Source organism: Ctenocephalides felis, unplaced genomic scaffold, assembly GCF_003426905.1.
Source record: "Ctenocephalides felis isolate EL2017-DRISC unplaced genomic scaffold, ASM342690v1 CF-g0.4_SCAFFOLD_01604, whole genome shotgun sequence".
Classification (NCBI taxonomy): domain Eukaryota; kingdom Metazoa; phylum Arthropoda; class Insecta; order Siphonaptera; family Pulicidae; genus Ctenocephalides; species Ctenocephalides felis.
The window spans coordinates 25,389,668-25,408,041 of NW_020537758.1; the positions used below are offsets into that span (position 1 = coordinate 25,389,668).

The window sequence follows — 18,374 nt, forward strand, 5'->3', positions numbered from 1 at the left end:
TATTCACTGTTTTACCTTATGTTCAAATTCTGCTTTATAATCATATGGGGAATTATGAGGAAGTTTGTCCAGTCCCATTGCACTTAGTTGGGCCATTTTAGCAGCATGCATTGCTGCTGCAGCTTGTTCTTGAGTCATACCCATTCCTAAAAGTAATAATAATAATAAGACTTAGTTATGAAATATTTAATATGGAATGCAGTGTCGATCGTATATAAGTGATACAAATGTCAGAAATTAATCAATAGATATATGATTTGTTTATTTGAATATAGTCAAAAATAAAATTACTAACCGAAAGAATTTTCTGTTATGAATTGCAGATATGTATCCAGGATGGCTGATCCTGTAGCTGTTGCTCCTGGTGGCCCAGGATGTGAGCTGTAAGGATCTTTGTACATCCCGTCCATAGTTTTGGGCGTTAATCCAGAATGAGGACCCCGAGCCATGTTGACTTTTGTGATAGTCGTGTTGTTTGGATGATGGTTGAAGCCGCCTGAAAAGGTAAGTGAATTTAATATTTGCATGATTGATCAAGGTAATTTGGTATTCCAATTTTAATCGCAGGGTTTATATCGAGGCTATTGAATTAGTTGTCATTTTTTTTTTGAGTTTATCAAAGAAATGTTAACGATATGAGAGATATCTATGTCATATTTCCGACAATATTAGAATATACTTTGATAATTATCAGTTCTCAAAACATGTCTATGTTTTGAGTTCAAATTATAATTTATTTATAAATTTTGTTTCTCAAACGGTCGAGGCCCGTTTGCAACAAATCGCTAATACTTAATAAGTAAAATGATCTCTCATAAAAATAATGAATAATCTTCTTACCCGGTGATGAAGTCATCACGTCGTGCATATACCGATGCGGCGTCATTCCTGGATTGACTACGGTCAGATCTTCCGGATCGTTGTCTCCGCACATGGATCCACCAGCGTCCGAATCTTGGCCGCGAATTTCTAATTTGACGTCACTTCTTCTAGGCCCAGTAGGAGATGCCCTTGCTCGTAATTCGGCAGCAGAAATCTTCACGCCGGCTTTAGCTAGTAACCTGGAAGGATGCGGATCGAATACGTTCAGTAACCTATAAGCGAAATTATCACAACTATAGTTCTCCCAAAGGCCCTGCTTGGAGCCCCAAGAAGATAGAGATAGTTTTTGTTTTTAAATTCGCGCTGCTTAAAAGAACTACACTACACTTTGTGTAAAAATCGTTTATAGCTTTATTTGTTCATGAGATATTGTTGAAGGCTTATTCAAAGCTGTGAAATGAGTTAAAACTGGGCATTAGACTGATTGGTCTATGAGTAATTAGTAAACAACAGTAAGGTTATTATTATTACCTGCTTGCAAGTTCTGGGTCAAACGGGCTAGGCATCGGTAAAACGGGTAAATCCTTAGTAGATATTCCTCGATGTTGTCTGGACATGTGCGAGTGCAAAGAATTGCGACTTTTGGCAACTGTTCCGCAAAGAACACAACGGTAACCTGGACAGACTGTATGTTTGTCTTCGAGATGTGTGCGCAGGGTGTGGGCTGATCGGTATATTTTTCCGCATTTGGGACATGGCCTAGGATCGGTAGCTCTTACACGTAAAATATCTGAAAGAAGAGTAAAGTTGTTTAATAATAGCAGAATACTTTTATATTTAAAGTTATTTTTACCTATTCAAGTTTGCGATTTAGAACCTAGGTTTTCTACTTCATGTCTGGCAATTACGAACATGCATATATTTTTTTAGATTTTCATAATCTAAATTTTATAATGAAAGTCTAAATGCAAGTTGTGGAATGTATAGTCATTTTTATATTTATCCATCAGGAAACTACATAAAATATACAAATTATTTTTCATAACTTAATAATACTTTTTCAATATCTTTATTTTTTATAAATAGTAACCTATAATTTTCATGACTAAGTTTAAATACGACTTTATAAGCTTTCATATTAAATTATTTTAAATTACTATGCTATTTCAATTGTGTTTAATAAGCGTACAAATCATAAAAACTTATGCTTGATTATTTTGTAAAAATCTTTGGAATAACAATAGTCATTCTTTTATACGTATCTTAAATTAATTAATACAAAATAGTAAAATATTAATCATAAAAAGTAAAAGAAACGCTAGTTAATTTAATTAGTCTTTTAATCTAAAGTCAGCAATAGAATATTTAAACTTTGGCGTAAAGACAAATTTTGTTCTCGTTACATTCATTCTAGTTTCTTAACAAATTCTATTCAGGAACGTTTTCGATATATAAATATTTTATACATTTAATATTATTAACTTCAGTCAAAAAATAATCAATGCTTACAAGATTTGAAAACAATTTGGGATTTTTTTTTAAAATAAATCGAAGCCTTACAACTAAACCCTAAATACTAAAAATATTTAAATAAAATAGAACGTAAAGATACTTATAATAAAGTAAAAGCGCATTGGCTAAATGAAAAATCACAAGCAATTTTGATATAATTAAAAAATCAGTATCACATTTCTTCGAATTTTTAAATAATTTTCAGTAGATTTAGGAAAAAGGTTTCTATCTCAAACGTATAAAATTATTTTCCAAATTTTAAATTTGTATGTACATTTTCTAATTTTTATTTACACATTCAATTGTTTGCAAAAAATATAATTTTTGGGAAGTGGAATACAGAGTAATCACAATAAAATTTCTAAGTCTTTTGGCGATATTAGTAGTGTACATCATACTTAGTAGCCGAATTTTTGGATTTTTAAATACTGCGCGGAGCTAATAATAATAGTTACATATTTATCTCTAAACTTGAACCAATGTGGCTGGTTAAGACTGGCATTACACAATGCTAGTGGTATTCTCAACAATGTTTCTTCCTACGTGGTGTCAAAATTATTAATTAATCTTCCATTTTTTTATTTAGTTTTACGAAGTGTTGAAGAAGTACTGAAAAGGACTTCTGAATTAAATTGAATTAACAAATTGGGCGCGTTCAAGTGTTTAAGATATTGTTATCGGCTATTACTATATTTGAAACGTATATATATTGCCGAGTTACGTGTCACATAGACAATTATGTATTTTAGTTTTTTCAGCTAATTCATGTAGCGTTAAATTCTGGTTTTGGTATTTAAAATGGATTTAAATTAACTTATAAATATTTTCTAAGCGTGTGTTCTAAAAGCTAAGCATATCCTGTAACATTGCTGCATCAGACCCTGCACCACCAAACGCTCCCCAGCGCATCGCTTTCATTTGTCTCCACTGCATAGGATGTTTAATTACGCATATGATTCCGCACGCTGTTCGGATGGGCGAAATGCCTTGAACAGGACGATACCGGGCAGACGGGCGAATCCCGCGATAATGCCTTTCGAGATGTGACTACTGCCGCTATCAGAGATGCTAACGGAGCATTACATAACGGGCACACCAGGGAAAGACGTTGTTGTTGTTGCTGTTGAGACCCAGATCCCGATTGCTGAGATCTCGATCCCCCCTGAAGTTGGGACCCCCTCCCGCTGGGTGTTTTGAAAACTGCATTTGCGTCTGCGAGTTGCTATACATCGAATATCTTGCGCTAGGAGATCTCTCCGTCGCTGCAGGAAGTGGCGACGTCCGCGCAGGAGACATCGGTTCCGTCTTCACAGTAGTCGCATCTGCAAATTGCGATTTGAAACAAAAATAAAACATTGAAGGCATTCAACAGATAAAATTATCAAGTGACATCATAGTGTTCTGAGTCTTCCAACTAAAGATTCAGAGAGCGTATGGTGTCGTATCCCCGACTCCCCACGATTCGAATTAATTGATGATTTTTTATTTTGACATCCGATTGTCGGGGGATACATTTTTAAATTTTCAAATGCCTTTAATGTTTTATTTTCAAATCGCATGCATAATGCTACTCTTGCGAGCGAAACCAATATTTTAAGAGTTAACTTTTTTTAATTTTCGTCTTAGGGAGACGGGGTTTTTAATAATGTAATAGGTATATCCTCAAACATTCACTATTATGCGGTTTGCACTATACTGATTCAGAAATAATAAAACGTCACATGATACATTATATTTTATTGAAGCCTACTCATATTAAATAATATTTATAAACAATATTTTCTCATATTAATTTTACATGATATAAAGCTGATAGCGTTCTCATTAATTAATACTAATAATATATAAGTCTTAATAAAATCACTTGCAGTATACTTTGTGAATGAAGATTTCGAATATTTACGTTATCAATTTGCCATAAATTGAAGTAGTTTTTAGAAATTGTCCTTGCGACATCTACTGAATGTTATTAGTCGTAATAATCAGGCACTTCATAAAGTACTGAACTAAGCTTAACAGTACAATGATATCGATATTAGCTTTTATTTGCTTCTTTATCAAAATTTAGGGAAGACGTCTATTGCTTGCATGTCAGTTTCCATTATTTCAGTCATTCCTCCACGATTCATATCGACTCTGAGGCGGTCTCTGTCTAATACCATGTGCTTGCAACTGATGATTAATGAGATAATGTTTTGTCTTGCACTTTTTCCCGCAAGTCGGACACGTCAGATATTCTCCTTCTTCTGGACGAGCGTGGACATTGCGTAGATGCTGTCTAAGATTACTAGCAGAGGAATAAATCCTCGAGCAAATCGGGCAGCTAGGGCGATCCGAGCTGGCTTGTGGAAAATTCATCGGCAGACCGCGAGCCGCCCCTGGAATGCAGAGGCGGCTTTTACACAATTGAATAACAGAAGAAGAAAACACAGTTATAGATAGCATTTATAACGCATGCAATGTAAGGCGGAAGAAAAATTAATCAGTTGAGCGGTATTATCAGTTTTGGGATATTTGCATATTTTTTATTATAGTTATTTTCCGTTTTGATCTGTTTCTTCAAAGTTGTTTTAGATATTTTTCATTATTACATATACAGATCTACATTTTTGATAAATTGATTTTTTGATATTTAAATTTGGATAATTAGTTTTTTTGGATGATTAGTTTAAATTTTTAAGCATCTAGATATTTAATGGATATTTTGGATGTTTAAATATAACTTTTTCAATTTATCATTTCGAATTTGAAACTTTTGAATTTTAAACAATAAATACTGAACTTGATAAGTTATCTCAAAAATTGATAGATTCCATGTTGATGTAAAATAAATCAAAACGAAATGTGTTACATTGCACCTTAAATATTGCGCAAGTAATAAGAGCAAGTGTCTTCATAATGTTGCGATCGATGAGTATATAATTACAATTTCTGTGCTCTGATACTATAAATTTATTTCCACCTGGTTTATTTTTAGTTCATTACATTAATGACTCGGAATTAGTTTCTGAAAAGCGTTAATCTCCTAACAATCTTTCACATTTGATCAATAAGATAGATTCCGTTCGCGTTCAAGAATCTTCAATTCCATTTGTTTGATATTGATACTTCGCCCTCCATTAGTCCTTTACAACGCGAAACGGCGATAAATCCGTTTGCCGGCACAAAGCTCGCTATTATGTCGGATATTTGTACTGTAAGTTGTGTATGGAATGGGGACGAAGCTGAAGTAGGTAATATAGTATGAGTATAAAGCGCTAATACTCGGAAGACATGCAATATACCTTCCTACCTTCCTTCAACTTGTGCGTGAGTACTTAGGGACGCCCGCACCTTTAACGGCAAATTCACAGAAGCAACTAACATAATCGCCCGAATCGATAACGTTCGCCCCATGGACGGGAAGAGGTGCGGGCGCCACGAAAAATGTAATGAATTGTAGTGATTTTTCTTGTCGTTGAAATTACTTTGCTGGTGTATAATGAAGGCGAAGTAATAAAGCTGATGTAGGTTAATGAATTGAACGCTCGGCTAAATGTAATTAAATGATTGCATATGGTTTGGTGGACTTCATTTCATTTGTTTTCTTTATTGGCGTCTTGAACTATTTCTTAAATGATAAATATCTTAAGCATTGTGACAAGCTTCTAATTAACGAATTAATACAAATTTTTGATCCATCTTAAATCTTCAGCAACCTCCATTTCCTTTCATATTTGCCATCTCTATCTATCAATTACTAATTAACTAGTTTTACAAACCTGCCTTATTGCTTTGGCACTGTAATCATATTCCTATTGACTATGCCAATTTTAGGAAGTATTTTGTACAATTATTAAAAATTGAGAAATTAAATCAGCTGAAAAAACAATTACTACCTGATTTCTATCTAATTAAGTAAAACTAGATAACAAGTAATTCCTAGAATTTTGTACTGGAAATCATGCATAAAATTGATAAATATAAATATTTAATTCAATATCATTTAGCGTAATGCAACATATAAATGACGTATATGAGATAAACGAAATATATTCATTAAATGCTGATTGAAATCATAAATTTTTAATTGAAAATGTGATTTAAATTTTAATTAAATTAATGTAATTGATAAATTTGTCCCAGCAAATATAATTGTTACGATATCTAAAATTTGATATTGTCACACTAGTAAATTGGATTATAAATAACTTTCTGATAATAAAAATAATAGTTTGTATAGTTTATAACATATATATATATATATATATATATATATATATATATATATATTTATATTTTAAAAAATCTGATAATTATCAGAATTTGTCATCTATATCGCTCATTTGGTTATTCGCACCAAATTGAATCCACATCCAGTTCATTACGTCATATCTTCACAAATAGTGAATATAATGGCACTGTTGTGTATTAGCATTACTAAAACCCTCGATAATCGCCCTAGCGGAAATACAAAGGGGTACTCGACAAATATTAGTATTCAAAAACTTTCGATTTAAACAAAATTAAGCCAAACAAGTGCGCTTTTCATCGGAACAAACCAGGCAGAATAGGCACCCCGATGTGTGCACCGTATCGCGGATGACCTTTCGCTGAAAATGTATCCAATTTATTTCAGAAAAGGATACTTACACTATATTAGAATATAGTAAGAGAGCTTGAGAGGCAAATGAGGTAAAAAATGTTATAAACATATTGAATAGTTTATTATAACTTCATAACTGTTTTAAGCGTGTTACGCCTACGACATTCAATTTGTAGTACCGAAGTATTTGGAGAGGTTTTGAATAATGAAGAGGATAACTACCATGGAATAAAATATTGATCTTTAAAAAACTGCCATGCAGAAGATAATGTGTGTGAGATGACACATACAGGACACTTAAAAGTTGCAAAGATATAGAAAAAAACTTGATTAGTAACAGGGTGGTAATTATTTTCATACCATGGACATGTCTTCTGACAAAGAATTAATTATTACATTATATTAAGAGCATCGGTTATTCTAGTCGTAGATTGCTACTGTAAGGGCTATCTATTCCCGACGTGACAATCCGATGAAGTTTGAAGGTAATTGAAAAGTGCGTTTGGCTCTCTGATTAATTGAACTAGCGACAACAGTTCGAATATATAGTACCCGTACACTAGCTCATTCAACCGCTGATAATAGAGCACCTATGTAATCGGCGAATCCTTTGATCGTCTTTGTCGTAGGTTCTCGCGATATTAATCGCATTTCTCGCTGATTATATCGAGACGCTGAACAAAACCCCCAAATGGATGGATGGGCGGCGGGTCGGGTTATGTCAAGTGCGAGGAGCGTTACAGAACGCACGAATACGCCCGGAAAGGATTCGACTTATTATTATACGTATGTGTGCTCGCATTAATTGTCTAACCGGGGTGCCATGCACAGCCGCGCGTTTCGCCCGCGCGGTTGCGATAACTAGGGTTGCCTTTACATGTTTCGACAAACTACGTGGAATCGGTGTTCCATTGTAAGTAATCGTTTGAACCTGCCAGAGAAATGTAACTTACTACAAAATCGATATTAATAGTTATCCCAGGATATTATTGACTAAGATTATTATTTTCTTAGTGATTATGATTATCTTGAACTTCATTATTGGCAACTACAATATTGATGAATAATACTTGTCTCAGCATATTAGGATTCTCTTGACGTTTACGATTATTTTCTTGTCGATTGACATATCGAAAGATATGTGATCTTTATAATAATATACCTAATTGTTACTGAAACTTATTGTTTTTTATATGGATCCGCCTGGCAAACAGTAATGCCGTTATAAAACCATCATTTCTAGTACTACTTAAGTTTTGAAAAATTTGAAAAAACTTTTCAAATGTATCATGTTGTAATGTAGAAATTGGCCAAATCGTATTATTGTAACAAAATCCTTGCGCCATTTATAAAAATACTTTCTCCTTATAATTGATCGATTTGAAATTGCTACATTGCTTTAAGGGGCACAACTAGTGTGAAATTTTGAAAAAATCGATTTTTATTTTTTTTTTCATATTTCGGTAGATCACACCTTTAAAAATAACATATTAAAATTTCAAAGCGATATCTCAAATAGTTTTTGAGTTACAGCAATTTAAAAAGTATACATATAGTATATAGTACAACGATAATTTTATCTTTAAATGCGTTTTTCTCGAAACAGCATTTTCCGAATTTGCTGCAGTGATTACTCAAAAACAAATGATCCGATCACTATCAATTTTTTTTTACATGTTCTGTATATAGTTCTCCGTAAAATGAACTATCGATTTTTTGATCGAATCAAAAATCGAAATTTGGCAGTCGAAAAACGACCAAAATTTTGGGTAAAATTCGACTTTGTTTTTCAAAAACTCCGCCATTTTGTCAATTTTTGATTTATTTCTTTTATCGTAGTTCATTTTACAGAAAATATTATCTAGTTTAACGAGATTTTTTTTTTATTTCATCCACGTAGAAGGCCAGAATCACTGCAGCAGTTAAGGGCCTTTTTTTGTCGCGCCGTTGGAGATCGACGATAACTTAAAAACAATTTAATTTTTTTCTTAAAAAATTTTACTATGTATTCTTAAAATATGTATAAATATATTTCTAAAATTTTGAAATGATTGATAAATTAGTTTTTTTAATATAAATTCCAAAAAATCACCTTTTTTTAGGCGGTTACACTAGTTGTGCCCCTTAAAGTCACCATTTTGCGTCAAAGTATTAACAATCATTTTGTTACCAAGTCTCTGTATCAAAAATTGTATTGTGAATGTTGCTTACAACATAAAATAAAAGACCTAAATGTAACCGAAACTTATGCTTTTTACATAAAATTGTGCCAAATTTCCTATGAATTCACTCGAAGAGGATATTTCTATTGCAAGCAGACATGCCATTGTAAAATTACCATTTAAGTTAATAAAAATTTATTTAAATTTAAATGATTGTTGCATAATCCTTGCGGAAATTATAAAAATGGCTACTTTTCGTGATATATTGATTCAAAATTGCTGTATCTGTATCTACTGCCGAAGACCAAACCAAGAAAGTGCCGTACTCGAAAATGCCTAAGGTCACCATCTACCACCAAGAACCTCAGACGATCATTTTGATATCTGTTTCCGTGTACCAAAAATGATTACCTAGTTTGCAATATCAAAAACTATCATCTAGTTCGGCACTGGCAAACTAGGCTCCGGAGGTCCGAAGGGCGTAAGGGGGCATTTGATACGGTCTGCGGGGTCGTAAATCAATACCGAGAGACCTAGAGCATTGCACAGTGCACGTTTCTAGAGCTCTCGCGGGTGGCGGCGACTATGGCGTGTGGGCCGAGGTGGTGGCGCGTAGTTGCGCTAGTGCGCACGTGGGAGAACTTTTCGTTTCGTTTGCACTCGGCGAAAGACACGGGCGCCGGAATTTACTGAAATAGTTTCGAGGAGAGAATTGCTTTTTTAGATTAGACGAATGGAATTGGTCATTATTTGATAGCCTTTGAAGATTTGTTGAGACAAAATGGTTTAATTACACTTTTATTTCTAATTTTCTTTTAGTTCTTACATTTAACTTCTAGTTATTCACTCTTATTTCTAATTTTTCTAATATTAGATTAGCGATTTGAGCGCGAAGTGCATTAAAAATAATAATAATTTAAACATTTGATAAAAAGCTTTAGACTTTGTATTGTATTGAAATAATCATTAAGATTACCTTAAGTTATGTCTAAATAACGTTGTTTTAGTTCCTAATATTTATGAAATAATTCATAGGTTTTATTTTGTTCGTAAGTTCAAGAATAGTACTTAAAAACTATTGACTATGATCATAACCGCGTAGCCCATGAATTTGATGCTCAACCCATCAATTTCAAAAATTATATGGGCTAATAAAAAAGAACTGGCTGCCTATCTAAAAAACGAGCCCACCCATCAAAAATTTGGTTCCGACGCCACTGGCTATGATTAATGAAACGCGTGAAATCTTATATATAAAAATGAATCGCAAAATGTGTTGGTAAGCACATAACTCAACAACGCCTGAACCAATTTGGCCAATTATTTTTTTAAAATGTTCATTGAAGTCCAAGGATGGTTCTTACGACGAGAAAAAATAGAATAATTGCCGGAAAAACCCTAAAAACAGCCCTTTTCTTTTTCTCATACAAACGTTTTCTACCTAAAACGTAGAATCAATTTGAGCTTTGTTGCTATTATATAAAGTTCATATAAAATTACAAGCGCTCACTGTATTTTCCTTTTGAACTATTATGCGGATTTTGATAAATCTTTCTGAAGTTTGTTGGAAATTTTCTAGGATGTATATGATTATAAAGTACTGGAATGTATGTGCAATAATTGTAGAAATAAATGGAAAAAATTGCAAAAAACGACATGTCATATTATAAGAGTATATACATTTTGGAGTGAAGAGTAATTTAAAAAACAATAATTATTATTTTCAGGTAAACGGTGAATATTAGTATATTATATTAAAAAATTGTAGACATGGTTACAGGACAACGTCTGTCGGGTCATCTAGTAACTCATAAAATCTATGAGTTTAAAATTAAATAAGGAAACCATATCGATTTCAGATATGCACGTACCATATTTCTGTGGCTTCCAGAAATAGTCTGGAGCGGTTTGAAATTATTTTCGACGTCTCTGATGCGTTTACTCGCACAAACGCTCTCTGTATAATATATAAGGGCTATATATAACGCAAAATGTCTATGAGATCGTTGTAACATACGCAGTAATGTTCTAAGAACCTTTCCGTACTTCACAAAATCCAATGGGTTTCAACCCATTTTGTAATACACGTGCACTATAAGGTGGGATCGGCAATAAATTCCAGAAATTGTATTGGTACTTGACAAATATTAATTGCTTGGTGTATAAACGAATTTTTATCATACCAATTATATTAGTCGTGATTTAATAATACTTTCAATACTATACTATGGAGTTATATTACCAACTCCAGTAGTATTCAATAGAAATCAGGTCTTAATTTTTAAGTTACCCCGATTTCAGAGATTGTGTCGTTTATGAAATTGGAGTTCTCATTATATTCACAGTCACGATCGTAAATCCTATCATTTGATACTGAGAAAGACATCATAATATCGGATAAAGCTTTCCAAAATATTGTCTAGTGTTATGTAATACTGAGAAAAGCGAAAAGCGTCTATTTTTAGAATAACCGTTAAGATATGTTTAAAAGCTTCGAGTGTCAAGTTATATATCTAAAATGATATTTCGTTACTATGGATCGTAAGTTGAATTATACAACTAGTACAATACACGTGATTAAAATTTTAAATAAATATATGGTTGTGTAAGTACCTTATTATTTTAATTATTTTTGCTGCATCCTATACAATCTATATGAATTTACAATAGTCAGTAAATAATTGAACAAAGTCGGGAAGAATTTATTTATAACTTCTTCGATATCGGAATGTATAGCAAGAGCTAATGTCAGTACGGTAGATTTGTTCGATGAATGGTATGAGTCCTCTGGTCCATTGTCCACGGGTGAATAGTGGGTCCGCGCCCTCTCCTGCGCTATCTTAGAGCTTTATCTACGTCAACTGAGTAAACGAGGGGTGGAATAGGGCGAAATAAGTCGGTAGGTTTGAGGATTGACCCCACTACAAGCATCTATTCTAGAAATGGGTATTCTTATACTGCAAACAATTCTGCTGCGCACTCTCCGTCAGAAAAAAGAATAGCGTGAAACGGAGTTGGCCGTTGCTAGCATTACACAAGTACATATAATGTTCACTCATACCCCCAGAAATATTATATTCCAGTGGGGATGTGCATAGATATTTTTGTGGGCATGTATGTAGATTCTTATATCATCTTACATGTCATAAGTACGTAAAGAATCGTAGGCGCCACTAAGCTCATAAAACGGGGACTATGTGTGACATGCAACGAAAAGACATGAACTTCCTGCTTACCCTCCAAAAACATTTGGGAAAATATGTCTATAAAGACATTTTATTCGATATAGTTTCATACTTAATCTCTCTACTTGCTTACATAGATCAATGTAGTTTTCTTAATTTTATTTTACATGAATAACACTTAAATTAATAGTTTATTACTATAATGATTGCATTATGATAAACTTACCGAAATTATCACCAGCTCCATGTAAACCAGAAGGTCCAGGTAAAAGTCCTTGTAAACCTGTAAAATTTAAAAGAAAATTACGAACTTTATTTAAGACTGTTTCTTGCAATATCCTTAACAATAAATCCGTAAATTTAGATAATAAAAAATGGTACAGTGAACAATGCTGCATGATTTGTAATTGCAATCAACAAACAAATTTTATATACATGACAGTACTAAGCAAATTCTTAAATATTATCTATCAAACTCACCTTGTAGTCCCAGCAACGCTCCAGGAAAAGATCCGGAACCACCCCGAGCAGCATCTCCTAATAAGGCAGCACCATTGGATTGTAACCTCGACTCATAATCTCTTTCGTCCCGATCATCTCTTGCCATATCATTGGGTTCTTCAGTATCGCTGCTGTTACTGTCCTCACCTGTGCTTCCTTGATGTTGAAGAGAAGATTCCGATCGTGCCGATTTATTCTGGTGACAGAGAAACTATTTTAGAAGACGTTTGAGGATGAGGAATAATTGATTCAAGTCAGACGTTGCTATTTTAGACTTTAGAATTTCAGATTTCAAACAAATTCTGAACAAAATGTTTCTTGATTCTTACAACCTATTATCCTAAGCTACCTGATTATTTACATGCAACGTCGGTCCGCCTTCCAGCACCTGTCCTAATAAGCTTTCGCGCATATCCAATCCATTTTCCACCAGCCTTCGGACTACTCTATCAGGACTAAGACCAGCGGCTCTCATTTGGGCACGGTACAGATCCGAACTTCTTGCTCTTTTGCCAGGTGGAGGAGTTCCTAAAGACCTGCTTTGGTGAACTCTTTGCGAGCTGGTAGATGATGCTGAAGTTGGCGGGGGAGGCCTTTGTGGTTTATTGGCGGATAATGATGATTCTCGGTCCCTGTCATCTCTAGATTCATTTCTTTCTGGCCTTTCTTCTTTTTTTAATTCCCATGGCATTGGAGCACTTGCGGATTGCTGAGAAAAAGAAAATCGAAAATTTCTTATATGCAATTTAAAACACATACGTATGGCACAATAGAAAATATGTAGTATGGTTTTCTGTATGTAAGTTCACCATTTGGCAAGCAAGAACGTCGTCATAGGATTAACTTTCGGTAGCAATATAATAAGAGAATGTGAAGCACGACACGTTTGTAACATTTCGCCGGATTATCGCTCATCACATTTGCATAAACGAAAAAATAGACTATATTAAATCTCAGAGAGATTTTTGCATCGGCCTTCTCAATGGCGTTCAAGCATGAATGCCATCATCGCGTCCATATCTTTTTATGATCGTCTGCAATATTTTAGCAAGAATTAATATTCGGTACCTACTTCTTTCCGAAAAAAATCAATACAATTATAAATAATATAATATAAAATGTTTGATTAAAATCAAATAAAAAATTAGTCACTTATAAATATTAGTTTGAAATACTACGAAAATATACTAATGGTTCGTATGTAATTTATTAGAAACAAATTTGAATAATATATAATTCAATACTTTATAATAAAGTAATCAACTACTATAATCATCTAACTTCTTTCCGATGTATATTTTGATCAATAAGATATATAGATCTCAAAATTCTCTAGAATGTGCTTGTACTGTCTCTGAGTATAGTCCTCTGAGGATATAATAATCTTATTTCCGACTTCTTTCATTAATAAATATATAATTTTATTTACCGGTGACGTCTTTAATTCAGTTATCGGCGTGATGGGCAAAGATGTTCCACCCATGGTGGGCACCATGTTGGCTAAACTGCCGGGCATACCAGCAGAGGGTACGTCCGCCAGGCCACGGACTTGTAGAAGTTGTGCGGTTTTGAGGAAATCAGGTAGTTGTTCATGGCCGATGTGCACTTCACCGTGATACATGAACCTGGAAATAATAAATGTACTATTTAAATATTTTATTTAACATTGATACGAATTGATTTTACCAAGACATTTGTTCGAATTTTATGTTTAAAAAAAACAAATACAGAAAACGAAGACAAATCATTTATGCATGTTAAATGTACACATATAATAAAAATATTTCAATTAATCGAAAAAAGATTTTGATGAATTTTAATTTATTTATTTTTTGCAACAATTTGAACTGCATTGAATAAATAAGAATCATTCTAATTAAAATTTGTTGGTCTGATTATTCAATTGTAGCATTAATTAAATAACATTTTTTCCATTAAGTTTCCTTCATCGATGTGAAAAGATTTATATTAATTGAACTAACTAGAATTCTCTTATATTTAATGGAAAAATCTAATAATAACGAGCTGCTGTAGGTCCGCTTTGCCATCATCGATTGTTCATTACCGAATCGACCTTTGTTCTTTTTTTATTATTCACTTGATTATTCTAATTACTCTTGTAATGAATGAATTAAAAGCAGATGCAAGTACAATTAATTAAATTAAAATGGCGTATTAATTCTAGAATTTTTAATTAAAATCACAGAAGCAGCGATGTTTTCGTCCGAACTAATTTATAAATTAATATGTCTAATTGGAATAAAAATTGAAGCGCTGGCGGATGGCGTGCACGTCGATCGTTAAATGAATGAAATTTTATGGTTGCAACATTATAAATTAAAATTGATTGTGTACAGAATTCTAATGGAAAATCTTGGAAGACGAATAGTGTATAAATAATAATAATACAATGAATTGCATTCTCATAAAAAATATGAATTGTAAATAAATTGAATGGAATGGGATTAAATTTTTCAAACAAGCGTTCAAGAAAATTTATGAGTCATTATTTGAAAATAAATTTAAATAATAATATAGAATTATTAACCAAATATTATAAAAAAAAAAAGGATTTATTGTATTAATTAGCTCTACAGTACATCTGATAGATCTATTTTTCTCGAAGTTCTATCTTGTTCGTCTCTATTTCTTGGGGCTGCTAAATTATTACACATGAAACTAAGATGTCATTAGCTATTTATTTCTGAATTCAATATAATTCGCATTAAAACCCGATCTATTTCCGTATCCACCAGAATGTCGTCATTATTAAACTATAAACAGCTTTGTACGTGAACTAAATACAATACTCACACAACAATATTGTCGTTTTACTTGATATTATATTTATAATCGGATTTGAAATGATATTAACTCTCTTGGTGACTCTGCTCGCGATTATTTTGGAATAGGCGATGCGTGGCATTGAAATATGTATGCGGCGAGTTTTCGGTTTATTCGTAATTGCGTTTGAATCATTCTACTAAATGTTATTATTGGCATTAAAGACGGAATATACAATCGCCAAGCAAAATAACAATAAGACAAACTAAAAGCCACAGATTGAATAAATACGAAAGATCGTATAAGGATTAAGTAAGTAAATTCGCTTTTAACCATTCGTTAGAAGCAGCAAACAAATGAATCGCATAAAGTAAATAGTAAAAAACTCTCTTTGTTTCTTGTTAAGTAAGCAGCTAAAAAGAAAGCTCAAAACTAAATTAAATGTTCATATAAAACAACACAACTACTATTTAACAACTAAAAAACAATGGATGAATACACTGAGACTACCCAAGGTTCAATTCTCCAGGATGATTCCAATAAGATTCGTATCCACTACTACTACGACTCTACAGGTGTTGTCTATGAATATTTAACAAAAACCGAGTCAACGCAGACCGAAGGCATGACAATAACGGACGCATTTTGATTTCTAATAAGTCAAATGGAGGTGAATTAAATAAACAAAAATAAACATGACATGCAATTCAAAACAACTTAGCCACTGAATGCTAATGGCATATTTGCTCAGACAGATGATAAACCAGAATGAGTTTAAAGAACTGCGAGGTATCGCATTTTCTAGGACAAATAGTAATGGACATTTAATTTATTAAAAGGGTATGGAATGTAAATCTGAAAGGTGTGTATGGGCTGGCTTTAGATCTAAGGCTTCTTTAAAAATTATATACGTTTGGTAACTCAAATTGATAAAAAAGCAAATATTCAATATTGTATTTCTATCCAATTTTGATGATATATAATACATACCACTATATTTTTAAAGAAGTTATTATCCATTATTAAGGAAATTTTTTACTTAAAAGATATTCAGGTATTCTGAAAAAAACGGTCATATAGGATGTGAGGACAGAAATAGAGTGATTCTGTGCACATTTAAGATTTAAGGATATAGCGTTCCTTGAAACCATTTCAAATCAGTATTCAATGATTAAATATCGGTAAAATCGGTAAATATCTTCTATATAGCTTTCAATAGAAATCGTTAATATTTTAATGATATATTATTCTTCTGATGTAGCAAAATTTATTTTGTTCTAATTTTTTATAAGTTATTGATTTTTGGCAGCCAACAAAGATGCGTTTTCTACCCTCTATCAATGTGCTGAAATTAGAAATAATTCAGTTTTTCCTATCGCTGTATCCAAATAATGTTGGACAAATTATTCACAACATACCAGACGGATTTAATTAGAATTAAACAATGACTATTGCGAATGTCGATGAAAAAAAAAGGTAGCAGATCGTGAACGGATTAATATATTCTCGCCTATGTGTGGCATGTCCTCTATTGTCTGCCGCGACGAGGACTATTGTTCGGCTCCAGTTTCTTCGTGACTGACAGAGTAAATCGTTCTTTGTATGGTAATAAAACGTTGTAGGTGTTCCTGGAGGTAAGATCTTCTTCAAAAATCGCGGGAAAAATATGACTAAAACACTCATTATTGCTGATATATAATTATTAGCGTTTAGTGCCATAAAATGCAATTTATTAACTTCAAAATTTCTCGTTGTATTCAATGCTTTAAAATTGCAATTGCATATATAATTGAGAATGTATTTGATTATAGTTGGGAACTAGATGACAAATTATATTTTAATTTTTTTTGTTATTTCAAAATTAAACGTTGTGCAGACGACTGTTAAACAATATATTCCCAATGGTATGTGCTTGATTTCATTTTTTGATTTTTTATCAGTTTTACTATATTTACTTATTCCAAAATTTTTATCATTTTATTACATTTATAAATTCATTTTGTCAATGTTTATATTTTAGAAATCATTCTCAAATAAAAGCAATTTTATTCTAAAATACATGCAACAATACAAATTTGCAACCAGCATAATTTAAACAAAATAATCAAAACGATATTTGCAAGTACGATAAGGAAGGAATTTAAATGCAAAGTATCTCGTCCAAAATAAATTTAAATTCAAGGGTAATGCAAGTAATAGACTGCGAAAAAATTAACGCAATTTATGCGCATAGTATTAATCTTATACAGAACGACGACTTTGTAAGCACAAATTTCATATAACAAAATACACAGAATATTTCCATGAAAATGCCGATTAAAATTTTAATTTAGTTTTCAAATTAAAAATGAGATATATCATATGAATCATAGGAATTGTATGAAACGTATTTCTCAAATAGAAGCAAGTATTGATTCACAAAATAACTATTTGTCTCATGTGGTTTTGTTATCTGATAACATATAAATGGCAACTATAATTTCAGAATTTAATATAGTCATAAGTCTATTCTCTTACCTGAGCAGGCTTTCCATATCCTCCCCCCGGACATCCCTCAATATCACTATCGGATGTTCGCAAGGGTTGGCCTTCAGCAACCTCCTGAAGTAGGGACTGCACGCGCTCAGCACCACTTTGTGGGCAGTAAACGAGCACCCTTCGCAGCCAACGTCACATCAACGAAGTCTTCTTCGTCTCTCAGTCTTCGGAAAGATGACAGAATCGAACTGTGAAAATCGTTCCATCTTAAGGAGTATTGTTGTTCCGAGGGGGTCGGGGACCCCGAGGTTCCCGAACCGTTTGCCGGCGGCTCCAGCATCGCCC

General features: G+C 32.8%; 2 protein-coding genes across 2 annotated transcripts in view; both read right to left on the reverse strand.

Moving 5' to 3' along the window:
- The window catches only part of LOC113373559 (protein abrupt-like), a 27,617-nt gene extending 9,248 nt beyond the window's left edge, over positions 1-18,369 (reverse strand). Inside the window, 11 exon segments of the mRNA XM_026613850.1 lie at positions 16-146; positions 296-496; positions 841-1,061; positions 1,354-1,612; positions 3,283-3,546; positions 12,493-12,540; positions 12,747-12,963; positions 13,117-13,476; positions 14,197-14,392; positions 18,069-18,216; positions 18,219-18,369. Of these exon segments, the coding sequence (XP_026469635.1) occupies positions 16-146; positions 296-496; positions 841-1,061; positions 1,354-1,612; positions 3,283-3,546; positions 12,493-12,540; positions 12,747-12,963; positions 13,117-13,476; positions 14,197-14,392; positions 18,069-18,216; positions 18,219-18,369 (2,196 nt within the window).
- Positions 1-18,374, reverse strand: part of LOC113372564 (cytochrome b5) — a 70,499-nt gene that overhangs the window by 27,953 nt on the left and 24,172 nt on the right. The window lies entirely within an intron of this gene.